Source organism: Castor canadensis, chromosome 8 (assembly GCF_047511655.1).
Source record: "Castor canadensis chromosome 8, mCasCan1.hap1v2, whole genome shotgun sequence".
Classification (NCBI taxonomy): domain Eukaryota; kingdom Metazoa; phylum Chordata; class Mammalia; order Rodentia; family Castoridae; genus Castor; species Castor canadensis.
In genome coordinates this window covers 130,767,785-130,782,194 of record NC_133393.1, presented here as the reverse complement: position 1 = coordinate 130,782,194, position 14,410 = coordinate 130,767,785, and the positions used below count along the sequence as shown (strand labels likewise).

Here is a 14,410-nt window from a genome sequence, read left to right as displayed (position 1 = left end):
ATATTCAAGGGTGTGCCTGGTATAAAAGCATCGTGTGTGTCATGAGTTACCACAACTGTGCTGCATCCTTTACTCCTTCTAAATAAATCTTTGGATGTGATATGTGTTCATATATTAATATAAACTACGCTCGTGCATCACAATTCATGAGTTTTCTACAGTTATTTGAAAATAGTTTCACAACCTTACTAAGTTAATCTTTCCCTAGTTTGGAAGGAAGAGAAATGGACCTGATTTAGGGGCCTAGTTAGGAGTCTAATTTCTCAGCTTTCAGGGAACCCATTTGCAACATGACTGTCATATATGTTTGGAAACTAATAAGCTTTCTTTCCATTTTTAGTTTGGGTAGCAAAGAAAATATGGAAAGGCTGAAGCTCCAAAAATTGGGCCAAGTCTCTTTCTAAAGTGCACTCCTCTTTTCTCATCCCTGCCCCACCTAAGCTTCCTGTCACATGGAGACCAATGCAAAGACCCAGGGATTCACAGTTGAGTCATTGGGAGCCCTGGCAGCCTTTCTTCCCAATCCTCTGAGGAGACACTGTGGCAGCTGTAGAGAAGAGTGGGTTTTCTGGGAAGGATTGGATAATTTTCTCTGGATTATACAGAAGGGCTCTGGCATAGTACTGAAAAGACATAATTCACACTAATGAGATGTCAAAGGATGGGTCAAAAGAAATGGAGAAGACAAGGAAAAATGAGTTCCCAGTTTGCTTATTAGCTGGGAGGCCCCAGCATAAATTTCTTGTTTCAAAGCTTTTAAGATCCAGAGCTGCCATGTTGCACAACTCCAGGAACAGCACTTACATTGTGCTCTAGGAGCTAATATAGTGGGTGTCAACGTAAATAATGCTCCTACCTTTTGTGCAACAGGATTTTGCTAGGACCAAAATCCCACAAGGGCCACACTTCTAGCCACTAACAAAACTTACATGAACTTTTTTTTTTTTTTGGTGGTACTGGTGTTTGAACACTGAGCTTCATGCTTGCTAGGCAGGCACTCTACAGCCCCAAAGCTGACATTCTTATTCAATTTTCTCCCTATAGTGTACCAATTTTACCATAAATAAAAAAATTTTTAAGCCCCAGACAAAATTTCAAGTGGGATATTAGATATCATGCTTCCAAAATGTTCAGCATTTAAAATTGTTTAAGAGGAAAGCAGAATTGTGGTTAAAATGTATTGTAGATTATTTTTCTTCTTTCCCATTTAATTTGGACATAATAATTACTAGTATCTGTTATTCCCAAAGAATGTTGGAAAACATAAAAGACAATCCATTTGTACTGTACTTTTAAATAAATGCTGAAGTCATCTCTCTGCCTCAGGCTCTCCAGATAAAACACAGCAGCAGAGTAATTCAGGCAGTAAGTCTGGTGGCTCTGACAGAGGCTCCCTCGGAAATACTGCAGGAGAAGAAGGAGAATGAGCAGAGGTTAGGGAGAGTACTAAGCCCTGAGAGACTTTCTCTTTCTCTTCGCTTTACTACATCAGAGAAATCAGATGCCATGATGACATAGGAGCCTCCCTGATGAAGCAGGAGCACCCATGATGACGCAGGAGCTTTGGCTGTGTAGACATACACAGGTAATCTCCACAACAAACATTCTTTTAAGAACATATGATGTTCCTATAATAAAATTAACACCTCGTAAATGGTCTTTCTCCCCATACTCAATGAAAATTCTATTTAAGATGTCTTAATTTAATTAACCCATCACTTGTGTTAAGCTTTTTGAGGCCCACACAACCTGCATAGTGCCTAGTAACAAATACTGTCTTTGATTTCAGTGCCCATGTTAGTTGATGTTAAGCTTATGTTGGTAGTAACTGATTGCAGTAACATTTAACTTTTTATCAAATATTCCTCAAAAATACCCATAAATTTTATTCTTTTTATGTCTAAAAATGTAGAAATTTAGAACATCTCTATTACATGTAATGTATTTAGTAACATGTATTTTGTTTGGTAGTCTTACACAATCCATCACTTGTGTTATCTTTTCTTCATTCTTATTTAATGACCAAAGCTTTATATAGTGATTATGCATGTGTAAGCCACCTTAAATTCATTTTAGAATGAGACAAATTGTCAATTTTTCTACAGATAGTCATGTATAGTCATATATATATATATATATGTCAAACTCAGCACATCACAAAGTATGCCACCATTTGAGTTAAGTGTCTTTTGGGGGAATGAAAATTCTTGTCAGTGATATTTCTGTCTCACCATAGGCAGGCACTTTATTTAGGGTTCCATAATGTCTACCATGTTACTAAGCCTATATGCCTATTGAGAGACATTTATTAATATAACAAGTCATGGGTCCCATTAAGGAATTTCCAACAGTATCACAATGTGGTAGGATCGTGAGAAGGAAAACACACTTCCTGGAAATACTAGAACTAGTGATTAGAAAGAAAGCAAATCCTTCTAAAAAAGTCACAAAAGAAAGTGACAATAATAGAGACAATGAAAATGTAGAAAAATATTTTGTCACAGACCTCAGAGGATGAAATACTAATGGATAAGCAACATCAAGTTTTTGGCTCCAGCAAGAAGAAATGTGAAAGAGATGATATGAATTTATTTTGGCAGTTATAGGTGGATGGTTGGGCAGAGACAAGGACTTAGAGGTGACAGGAAGGTTTTCCATCCAGGGCACTGATGTGTCTAAGAAACCACCATAAGTAGGAGGCAACTGTTGAGTGGCCAATAGTATGAGTTATTAGTGGTCAGGCAAAGACATCCAGTTCCAACAACCATTATCTATATGACCTTAGCCAGGTTATCTGACCTCTCTAAACCCCAGTTCCTTCCTCAAGAATTCCTCACATGGTTCATGTGTGATAACAAGGTGTCTCAGTCTTCCAGCTGGTGAGCTTATTGTGAGACACTGTTCATGCATTTCCCTTCCTGGGGAGGATTCTATGCACTTGTGCCTCTGAATGTAAGTTTGGTCATGTGACTTTATCTGGCTAACGAAATGTGGACAGACATGCCAAGTATTGCTTTAGGTAGAAATATGAAGAGCCAGTGCTTGGCTACAAACTCTCATGTCTTTGCCATGGAAACTGATGATGTTATGGTATAGCTGCTCCATCGTCATGTGTCCTAGAGTTAGGATAGTGACACAATGTAAGTTGAGTATAAGTGAGATATGAATCAAACTGCTGGTGGTTATTTATTACTGAATCTAATCTGACTGATGTAGAATCTTTTAAATTTAGGAAAGGTTTCTATAAACCATCTCTGTATATCTATTATACAGTATGAGATATTCATATGTGAGTTATATTCTAGACCTTTAGTAAAGAGTCTATTAATGCCCCATTCCTTAGAAGACTGTTTTGATAAGAAGCTAGTATTTCTCCAGGATAGTTACTAAAAATTCAATTTACAAAAGCTTGACTCTCAAGGAATTGAGAGACTCAAGATTTTAGCTAATTTCCCAAACTTGATATTCTTTCTCTGGTTTTCCAAAGCTTTTTGCATTTAAATCTGTTTTCAAAGTTTGCTAAATTCCTACTTTATATGGAATTTATTTCTTAGTTGTGATTTGTTAAAACTCCTTCATATCCACATTTGGGATCAGTTCTCCAAGAGGCATTCCCACCACTAACTATTCCACCTCCCGCCCCAATTAGAAGGTTTTCTTTGTAGGTACCATGAAAAGATATGTGTTCCTTTTTAAATTTTTATTTATCACAATTTTATTATATAATCATTAGTCTCATTATTGGATTAATTTCTCCCCCAATGGAGTGAAGATTCCTCAAGGGGAGTAGGCTGGGTTAATCTTACACACTGTGTACAGGGTATCACCTTATACAGATAACTTAGTAAGTGCTCAATAAAGCTCAATCTCTGTTTTTTAATGGAGTGCAAGTATTTAAATCTTGCTAAATAAGGATTGTATTTAAAAGGTCAAAGTAAAAGAGAAGTGAAAAAGAAGACACAAACATCTACTCAAGAAATAAATAGCATTTGTCAAACCAGGACTGCAATTTTTTTTCTTTTCTCCTAATTTCACATATAGAAATATTATCAAGGGTGCTGATGGATTTAAAGTTCATTTTGCCTCTTTTTGAGAGACAGGCACTTTTGTCAGAAGAACAAGTGAACCATATAATTAATTAGTGAATACTAAATTATTGCCATGAATATTCCTTTAAATTGAAGTCACTTAAAAAATGGACTTGGAAATGGCTTTTCCATGCATTGGATTTTTTGTATTAATAAAATCCACAGGAGATATGACAAGAGGAAAACAGAATTTACATGTTATTAAAAAAAAGGAAAAACATTGGCTGAGTGAGACAGGGGTGGTTCCTTTCTGAGAAGGTGTTAGTAGAAAATTTCCAGAAAGAACAAAGAAATCAAGTAGCTATCAACAACTGTCCTGGGAGGTGGGCAAATTTATTGCATGAAACAGATCTCCCAAGGGATTTTTACCTTTGTGAGTATGGAAATGAAATCCATGAATGGCGAAGTCTCAGAAGCATCTACATAGTCCTTGATGATGCTGAAAAGACTGTTCACAAATCCAAGGCTTGTCTAGGGCCAGAGAGAAAGAAAACAAGAGAGGATACATTCAGGGTAAGAGATAAGAATATGATGAAGGCTGGGTGCCGGTGGCTTACGCCTGTAGTCCTAGCTACTCAGGAGGCAGAGATCAGGAGGATCATAGTTTGAAGCCAGTGTGGGCCAAAAAAAGTTCATGAGACCCTATCTCAAAAAACCCTTCACAAAAATAGGTCTGGTGGAGTGGCTCAAGGTGAAGGCCCTGAGTTCAAGCCCCAGTATTGCCAAAAAAAAAGAAGAATATGATGAAAGCAGGACATGGCAGTACATGTCTATAATCCCAGGACTCAAGAGGCTGAGGCAGTAGGATCTTGAGTTCAAGGCTAGCCTGCACTACATAGCATGTCCCTGTCACAAAATAACAAGCATGAATAAATAAATAAATAAAAACTGAGATGAACCTTAAATTTCATTCTTATAGACACTTTCTATTTTAAATTTATCTCTTAGCAAAATTCAAAGATTTCTTTTCTTCCACTCTGTAATATGTCTTTTCTTTTAAATTTTATAAAGGGTATATTTTGTAGTGCTGAGGGTTGAAAATTCAGGGGCTGGCATATGCTAAGCAAGCACCGTACTACTGAACATCATTCCATCTCAGATGAATAAATTCTTATCACTAGCTCTCTTTCCTTCCATTTGAGAGGAACAATAGTATTCAATTGTAATATAGGTGAGAAAATGGCATTAATTTGAAGGTAAACATTTATGGAGATTGTAGGATTATGTCTACTTACCTAAACAGCCATGGAAAAGTGAAAAATGGTTAACTAATAGCTACAATTTGTTTGGAAGATGATGGGGGATGTTTTAGACATCTTTCTTATAAACTTGAACTCCTAACCATAATATTACATGGGGATGGAACATAGAATAAGTCATATTGCATATTCCAGCATGGAATATAAGTCATACCTATGTACCAAGCATGAATTTTCATGATTCTCCGGTGAATTTTAACACATGGCTGCTGGCATCTTTTTATTTGGCTTACCTGAGTTAACTCCTCCAGATTTGCAAAAAGTCTCCACAAGTCCACATCCAGGAGATATTCATGAATTTGCAGGTATTTTAATGTATTCATAAAAATCTTTAAAAAATAAATGCACATTACTTTTTGTTTTTAAATTTTGAAGCATGCCTTTTGCAAGAACATTAAACATAAACCTCCTAGGTATAACTTTATAAACCAATATAGAAATCAGTACTCCTCAGGTTTAAGAATTTTACTCAGCACAAATCATGCCATTCAAGCTTCACAGAACATATAGGAAGCGTGTTCTTCAGAATGAGTTGTGGTTGTGTGTGTTAGTCCTTAAATCATTCCTATTTGAATGTTTCTGTGCTTCCTGGTGCCAAAGAAATCCCAAAGGTTTTCTTCTTGCCAATAGCACTCTTGAAAGTAAAACAATGCTCATACTGTGTTCCCATTTATTCCTTCCTCTACAAAAAACCCATGTCCTTACTTGCAGGGAATTACAAATACAGAATTAGTGAGTTAATAACTAAGAACTGGGAAGATGTGGTGATTTAGGTAAAGGTGTTAAATATTAATGAAAACATTAAGGGTGTCTTGGTTATTATTACTTGATTTGATGCTCTCACACATCAGGGGAGCTACACAGCAAGTCAAGAAATAAGAACTACAATCATTTCAGATAACCTGCTCCTCCTTCGATAAACCAAAGAGAACAATTGATGGAGGAATACTTGGTTTATATAAGACGGGAAGCATTCAAAGTGACAAAGGGACTAATAATTTTAAGAATTTTAGTTGTGAAAAGATTGGCCTCAAATAGTCAGTCTTCTCCAACTCCCATGCCTGCACTAGGTAATTAGTGCAGAGTGGTTCTTGAACGTGCATCAGAATCACCTGGAGGCCTTGTTAAACCAGTGCTTGTTGGACCCTGCCTGAGAGTTTCTCATTCAGTCTGTCTGTGATGGGGTCTGAGGATGTGCGACTAACAAGTTCCCTAGTGATTCTGATGCAGATGGTCAAAAGACCACATGTTGAGAGACACTGACTTAGAGCTTCCCACATCCACACTGTATTGGTGGTCTGGAAATCTGTCAGTAGCCAAGCATTTAAAACAGATAGTTGTAAACAACAAAACCACAAAACAAAGACAAAAACCCAGAATTCATTATTACAGTTCTACTGGGACAATTTAGAAGAAATATTCTTTTTGTGATCCATTGTTTTACATAAATTTTTGCCATTTTAAAAGAATACGGAGTCCTCAAATATAGTTATCTTACTATTTGAGTTACCAGATTTTCAATGCACAAGCAGCTCTGGGAAACTCATATTGATTATGTAAAGGGAAGTACATTTACACTTAAATACATGGGGATATTTGAAAATAAATTCAATTTGTCCTTTTCTTAAACAGAAGGTGCCAGTTTGAGAGGCTTGGGTAGCTTACAAGTGGGGTAGAACATTCTATGGTGCTCATTGGGGCAAGGGAGGAAATAGTAAAGCTCTGTAGTGAGTGCGGTCCAGTGATTATTAGTGCTCTGCTTGTGACCTCCCAGCTCTAGTGCTGCCCTTCCCTAACAGCATCCTGGTTTCCAGCTTAGTATCCTTTCCTCACCAGGCTGCACAAGTGCCATGTGGCAGCTGACCTTGATCCTAGGGGTGGGCCTTGAGTGTCTTAAGTCAATTAGTATTGACTTAAATCAAGTGATTGATTCAGGGGTGGACTGAATCCCAAGACTTGCTAACCTGATCAGAGCGCACTCTCTCTCTCTCTCTCTCTCTCTCATTCTCTGTTGTATCCCCTTACCTCCCTTAGCTCAAGGACAACAGCTATTTCATGACTTTAAGAGAAGCTGCTCATAAGAAGAGCTAACACTATGGAAGGCAGGAATGAAAGGTGGAAAGAAATTTTGACCTTGGTTTTGAGCCCATGGTTCAATAAACTTCTTAATTCTTTCCCACTTTGGGACTTATAGTCACATGGGCCAGTCAGATCCTGAGTTGCTTAAGCTACTTCTCTGTTACTTGCTCTTTGAAGTATCCTCAGAGATACAGACTCTAAATTTCAGCTTTCTCATGGAGTCTTTGTGGTTTAAATTTTGCTAAGTAAGGTACTTAGTGTGGTGACTGACAATAAATCTTACTTATAGAAAATAACTGACACTTGCATAGCACTTAATATAGTTCAAAGAAAACTAATTTCAGCATCACAGTGATCTAATGAATAGCCAGAGATGATATTTTCATTTCCTTTTTATAGCTTAGTACAGGGATTGTCAAACTATAGCCTGTAGGCTATAAATCTGTGCTGCCACCTGTTTTATTGTGACACAGTCACACACATTCCTTTGTATATTATCTATGACTGTTTTTAATATGGCAGTGATAGAGTCGAGTAGCTGCAACAAAGATCATATGGTCTGCAAAGTCTACATTATTTACTATCTGGATTGCTGTAGGTGAAATGTGTCCCCAAAAATTCATGTGTTCAATGCTACAGTGTCAGGAAGTGAGGTCTAAAGAGAGCTGATTAGGCTGTACTCTCATGAATGGATTAATGTCATAACACAGGAGTAGGCTCATAATCTCCAAAGCGGGCTTTTTATGAAAACAAGTTCTGCTTTCTCTTGCTCCCTTTCTGATCTCTGTCACCATATGATGCCTTCTGCCAGGTAATGACACAACAAAAGGCCCTTACTAGCTGCAACCCCGCCACTGTGGACTTCCTAGCCTCCAGAACCATGAGTCAAATAAGTTTCTTTTATTTACAAATTATCCAGTCTGAAGGCCTCTGTTACAGGCCTAAGACATGGACCTTTACAGAAATGTTTGCCAACCCCCTCATACAGAATATGGAGGGCTAGACTTTTCTATGGTCATATGCAAGTCAGAGGCAGATCCAGAGCTTGAACTTGGGTCTCCAAAACAATGCTTGTTACCCAGGATTCAATACTAGGGCAAAGACAATGTAAGGAGCCATCTAGTTCATCCTACCCTATAGGCTTAGAAGGAAGCCACTGTCCTCCCTCTCTTGTTCTATGGTTCTTCTATAAGGAATGCTGTGCTCTAAGCCTCCCCAGGTCAGGGCTGCAGCACGTACAACCACTGAAGAGGAGATCATGCATACTTGTGGATGTAGCCCCAGAAATAGTACCTGTGGCCCTGCAGCTGGTATAAAGCATTCACCTGGTACTGTCCCTGTGGGAGCAAGAGCTCCAGGAGAGGAAGCCCATGGAAAATGGGCTGGGCTGCCCTGAGCGTGGCTGTGAGCCCTCACCCAACAGGCAAGAATGAAGCAGAAGGGAATCACATAGCAGGCAGAAAGCTGAGGCAGTATTCTATGATTGGAGGATCTCATCCAATCCTGAGAGATTATGTTTAAGCCAAGAATGAAGAGATAACTAAGTAGTAGCTTGATAAAAATAATAAATAAAACTTTCTTCAAGAGCCACTGAAAGGGGAGAAAATCTCCTTTCCTTTTTTAGCATGGAGAGAAAAACAAGACACCAAAGAACTGAATATTTCCCATTCAGTAGAAAAATGAAAACCAGCATTACCATCTTAAGAACTAACAAATGGTCCAAGAAATAAGTGCATTCACTTGTGAAAAGTTCCCACACAGCCTCTTGCTGCTTTCTCAAGTCTAACTGATTAGTAGGAAGTTTTTGATGTGTTTCCATGACTTCACTCCAGTTCTTATCCTGTACATGGGGAGAAAAGAGAGAACAGAGCATTTCCACCTCTGCAGGTTGACCTGTCTGCTATTTGCTTTGGCCATAGTATGGCAGAAGTCCTTCTGCAGGTGCCCTGTCCCAACTGGTAGTGACTCCTCTAGCTACCCAAGCCATAGCTTCTCCCTGTGACTCAGGAATGCTGGCCCCTCCTTATCCAAAGCTTGTGAGTGTAACATAAAAGAAACTCAAATTGATGTTGTTTGGAATTATGCTTGACAATTTCGTGAGTCCATTTCAGTTTCTTTTAAGACCCAAAGCTAGAACTGGGAAGTCCGATTCCAAGTTCCACTGGCAAAAGCTTGTTGAAATCAACTACTCAAGAATCACAATAGGAGAGTTTTAGAACTTAAAGAGACCTTTAGAAATTGTCTTATCCAAAACAACTTGCTTTTCAAATGAGGAATCGAGGCTCAGAGAGTTGAATAATAGTAACAATTGAAGTCATTTGTCCCCTAAGGATAGGGATATGTTCTGAGATAGTCACTGTTAGCTGATTTCTTGTTGTGAGAATATCACTGTATGTACTTACATAAACTAAAATGGCTAGGATGTCACTAGGCAATGTCATCGTATGATATCACCATAGATGTGGTGTGTTACTGCCTGAAATGTCATTATTTGGCACCTACATTTCTATATGGCTCCATGGTCTACAAGGTGCTTTCATATCCATCACCCTTTTTTGATAAAATAACTTTCCCCAGGCTTGGGATCTTCCCCTGTACCTGGCTATTATGGTGTTATTATGAACAAGGCAATAATCTACCAACTTAATGACAAAAAATAGAAAAAAAAGAATAAGTCAAAGGTATTTCACATACCAAACAATCCATGAGATACCTTAAGACTATAGAATTCGTAGCCCCTGAAGTCTGTAATCTTCATGGAGGACAGGCAGCTTTCCAGGTCAGATATGTACTTGTGTTTGTCTTTGCCCTGCTTAAAGATCGTGAGAAACAGGATTTTCAAACATGAATTTTTTAATGACATAATGTCAGTAGCCTCAGCATCTTCTGTTGGTTCTCTGATGTTCACGAGCACAGACCACATCTCTAATAGACCAGGCACCTTAAACTACAAACAGTTCCAAAGTCATGTCTGAGTCATGGTCTCATTCCCAGAACCACAGAATGTCAGAGCTGGAGGACAGAGGCCTGTGAGGTTTTTATATCCAAACTTTTCATTTAAATGAAAAAAAAATCCTTGCAAAACCAAAACTAAGACACAGAATGGTCATATTGCAAATACATGGATTCTAAGTCTGGTGCCTGCCCTGGGGGGTGACATACATCCTTTGCAGCTTTAGATTTTCCAGGTTGTGGACCATAGGACTTTAGCATGAGAAAGTGCTTTGGAGGTATTAGTTCAACCCCTCACTTAGCAGATGACCAAATAAACCCACAGTATTAAAGAGACTCACCCAACACAATAATTCTCTGCCCAAAATACTAAAACATACTGGAAGCTCAAAGTTTCCTTTGACTGGAACCACCCACTTGTTTTTATAATAGTCTTTCTTTTGGAGAACCTTTTTATTTTTATTTTTTAGAGGTACTGGAGTTTGAATTCAGAGTCTCATATTTGATAAGCAGGTGTTCTAGAGCCACTCGGAATAGTCTTTCTTCTTAAGAGTATTTGTTTTAAAAATCTGATTGCAATATACAATTACTGCAGAAAACTTGAGAAACAATGAGGAACATAACAAAAATTAAAGCCATTCATAATCCCTACCCTCAGAAAACCATCGAAAACATTTTTGCTTCGATGCAAAATTAATTTCAGAATTAATTTTCAAATGATGTCATATTTACTCATCCTTTGCAATTTTCTTTTAAAGTTTAATATATTGTGAGCACTTTTTGCTTCATTCAGTATTCTATTGCAGCATCATGAACTGCCCACTTAAGAGTTCATATTACCACCCAAACCAGGAAGAAGCTATCTAATAAGAGCATGGAAGGCTTTCTAAAGTCAGCTTGGCTACATTTCAATGGAATCTTTATCACAAATTTTTCAACAAGCACAATGCTGGCAAGTTGATTAAAGTAATGCTAACAGCAGGAGAAATCCCAGGGAGTCTGCTGATGTGGGTAGGGGACCCCTGCAATCCTGACAGGTGACCCCATAATGGTTTCAGAATGTACTGAGAAGCTGTGGTGGGTTTCTCTGGCAGGTTTTGGCACTGAAAGAGGACACCTATTGTCGATTCTTGAGCCTCCACAGTAAGCAAAGGAATCTTGGAGCCAGTTGGGGACCTCCTACAGCAATTGGGACTTATGCGTTTTGTTGATGTCTGAAACCATAGTGACTGCATGTTGTGGCAATAAAAAAAATCAGCAGTCAGTTGGAAAAGAAGGAAGCTAAATAAAATAGAGGCAGCACTGGAGTCGTGGGTTAATTGGGCATCAGCTTCACACTCCGGAGGGCACTCACTGTGGCTTCCATGGGGTTGACCAACCACCTGGCCAAAGCTTAGTGAATACTCCAGGGAGATGAGAGGAGAATGTTCCCCAGTGGCCACATTAACTCTTTAAAAAATGTTTATTAGTGTATGTTAATTGTAAAAATGGGGTTTCATTGTAGACTTTCCATACAGGCATATGTTGCACCTTGATCAGGGTAACTCCTTCCATTGCTCCTTTTTCCCCCCACCCTCTATCTTTAAGCAGTTTTTGGTAGATTTCACTATGCCAGCTTCATACATAGACACGATGTACTTTGATATTATTCACCCCACATCGTTCTCATTCCCCTCCCCCTCCTGGTTGTCTCCCCAAAGAGTTCCACATTTACATTTATGTTATATATATCTAGGTATGTATTTTTAGGTCTAGTTTCCATCCATGAGAGAGAATATGCACTATATGTCTTTCTGAACCTTGCTCATTCCACATAATATGATGTTCTCTGGTTCCATTCATTTTCCTGAAAACAAAATTTCATTCTTCTGTATGACTGAATAATACCCCAGTGTGTATAAATACTACACTTTCTTTATCCTTTCATCTGTTGAAGGACACTTAGGCTGATTCCATAGGGTGGCTGTTGTGAATAGTGCTGCTGTAAACACCACTCTTGTAAGTCAGGATACAATACACCAGCATTAACTCTTTCATTACAAGAGTCCCAGCCCCATCCAGTGCCTGTTGCTTTACTGTGGTGATGTGGTTAGGGACGGGGATGAGAAGCCCCTAAAGGGTATTTAAGAGGTTATAGGGGTGAAGAACTCAGAGAATTCAGGGTTGATTCTGGGTTCTCAAATTTAGTCACTAAGATCTAATGCAATGGGAATTTGCAGTGGCCATTGGTGACATGGAACTGGAGTGAAACTGAAGGTTATGACTGAATATGTATATTTTGGAGTTGCTGACAAAAAGATGGTATTTTAATGGGTGAGGAAGGACAAGCTCTTTGAGAGTTGTGATGCCAGAAAGTAGGAAGGAATGAATAGGTCTGGTCATGGGGACCCCACATTTGGAGGAGTGGTGCAAAATCGGGGCTAGACTCAGAGCCAAACTGCCTAGGACTGCTGAAGACAAATTTTTCTTCTACTTCTTGTAAGCTGTATGATCTCAACCTCTCTGACCCCATTTCTCCAATTGTGAAACAGGTAATACTATCACCTTCCTTGTTGGATTGTTATGAGAATTTGTGAGTTTACTTAAACTATGATATATGTTAACGCAATATGTAAACAGCAACAGTACCTGCTAATGTGGTAACATTTTATATATTTGTATACTAATATATGTCTTAGCTTTATTACTAATATTGTTATTGATGTTTGGGAAGAAAGGAAAGAGGGAAAGAATTAAGGTGAGAAGAGGAAAATTTTGTAATCGTCTGAGAAAATGCATTACAACTTAGAATGTGTTTTATTGGTTGGTATTAAAATAGGAATTACTTGATAAATAAGGCTAAGAGGATGAAGGAAGAAAGTAGATACCTTGATTTTACAGGGAATCAGGTATCATGTCCTCATAAGAATGGGGCTTCAAGAAATGAATTTTTCTTTGTTGCTGAGAACATTTGGCAAAAAAAAAAAAAATTGTTGTACTACAGTCAGCCCTCTGTATCCACAGGTTCCAATTTACAAATCCAACCAAACACAGATCAAATATATTTTTTAAAAAAGTATGTCTTTACTGAACATATACAGACTTTTTCCTGTCATTATTTCTTAAACAGAACTATTTACATAGCATATGCATAATATTAGGTATTATAAGTAACGTGGAGATGATTTAAAGTACACAGAAGGATATGTTTACATTACATGCAAACGCTATGCCATATTACATAAGGAACTTGAGCATTCTTTCCTGGTGTGTTGCCACCACTGCCCCCATTCTAGAGTGTACAACATTCAGCATATTCTCCCCGTATGCAAATGGGGGAGAGAATTTGGTGTCTTAGGTGTCTGGCTCACTACTTGATATATACAGTCATCCAACACACATATTGGAATGAGCTGCTTCCTTATGGGGAAAGGAATGGCTTTATCCCTACAACCTGAGGGGCATTCGTTCCTTAACTAAGTCCTTCCTTTCTGAAAGCACTTTCTTTGTTTCCCAGACAGCCGTTACAGCTTGCCTGTACTGGCAAAGCTGCAAGGGAACATCCCTCCTTCTGGGAACTCAGGCCTGACTCGTGATCTGCCCTGTCTCTGTTCAGATGAGGAGGGAACTTGGGAGAGGCTGCCCTGTCTCAGACTTGCTGAGAACACAGTCAAAGTGTGTCCCTGAATGACTGGTAAGCACAACCCTAGTGACCATGTCATTGCCAATTGATGATTTGCAGCTTGTAGTATTTAAATGCTGGTCCATATACACTATTATTTTCATATAAGTACCGCACGCTAACCAACTCCACCACTGGAGCTCCTACACTATTATTTTCAAAAAGAAATAATGTTGAAGTCAACCATATACTTGGCTGTGAGAACAAGTTGTTTTCTAAACCCTAACTGAGAACACTGCTACTACTACTATGACCAATATTAATGTGAATGCTTGCTTCTCTGGGGGAAGCCCCACATGTATATGATTTACTCATCACAACTGCCCTGTGAGGCTGCTGTGATTACTTTCTGTCTTTTATAGAAGAAGACC

At 38.5% G+C, this 14,410-nt stretch overlaps 1 protein-coding gene across 12 annotated transcripts in view; it reads right to left on the bottom strand.

Annotated features, from left to right (window-relative positions):
* Positions 1 to 14,410, bottom strand: part of Plekhg7 (pleckstrin homology and RhoGEF domain containing G7) — a 56,047-nt gene that overhangs the window by 24,754 nt on the left and 16,883 nt on the right. For 8 of the 12 annotated variants that reach the window (XR_012450944.1, XM_074084099.1, XM_074084104.1 and 5 more), the window contains 5 exons: positions 10,140 to 10,238; positions 9,123 to 9,266; positions 5,581 to 5,676; positions 4,458 to 4,559; positions 1,291 to 1,404 (listed from right to left, as the gene is read on the bottom strand). Coding sequence is in view for 11 of the 12 variants with exons in the window: in XM_074084099.1 (XP_073940200.1) it covers positions 1,291 to 1,404; positions 4,458 to 4,559; positions 5,581 to 5,676; positions 9,123 to 9,266; positions 10,140 to 10,238 (555 nt within the window). In the remaining variant the exon portion in view is untranslated. The remainder of the gene's footprint in view (positions 1 to 1,290; positions 1,405 to 4,457; positions 4,560 to 5,580; positions 5,677 to 9,122; positions 9,267 to 10,139; positions 10,239 to 14,410) is intronic. The other 4 variants (XM_074084100.1, XM_074084102.1, XM_074084103.1 and 1 more) reach the window with 3 other exon arrangements.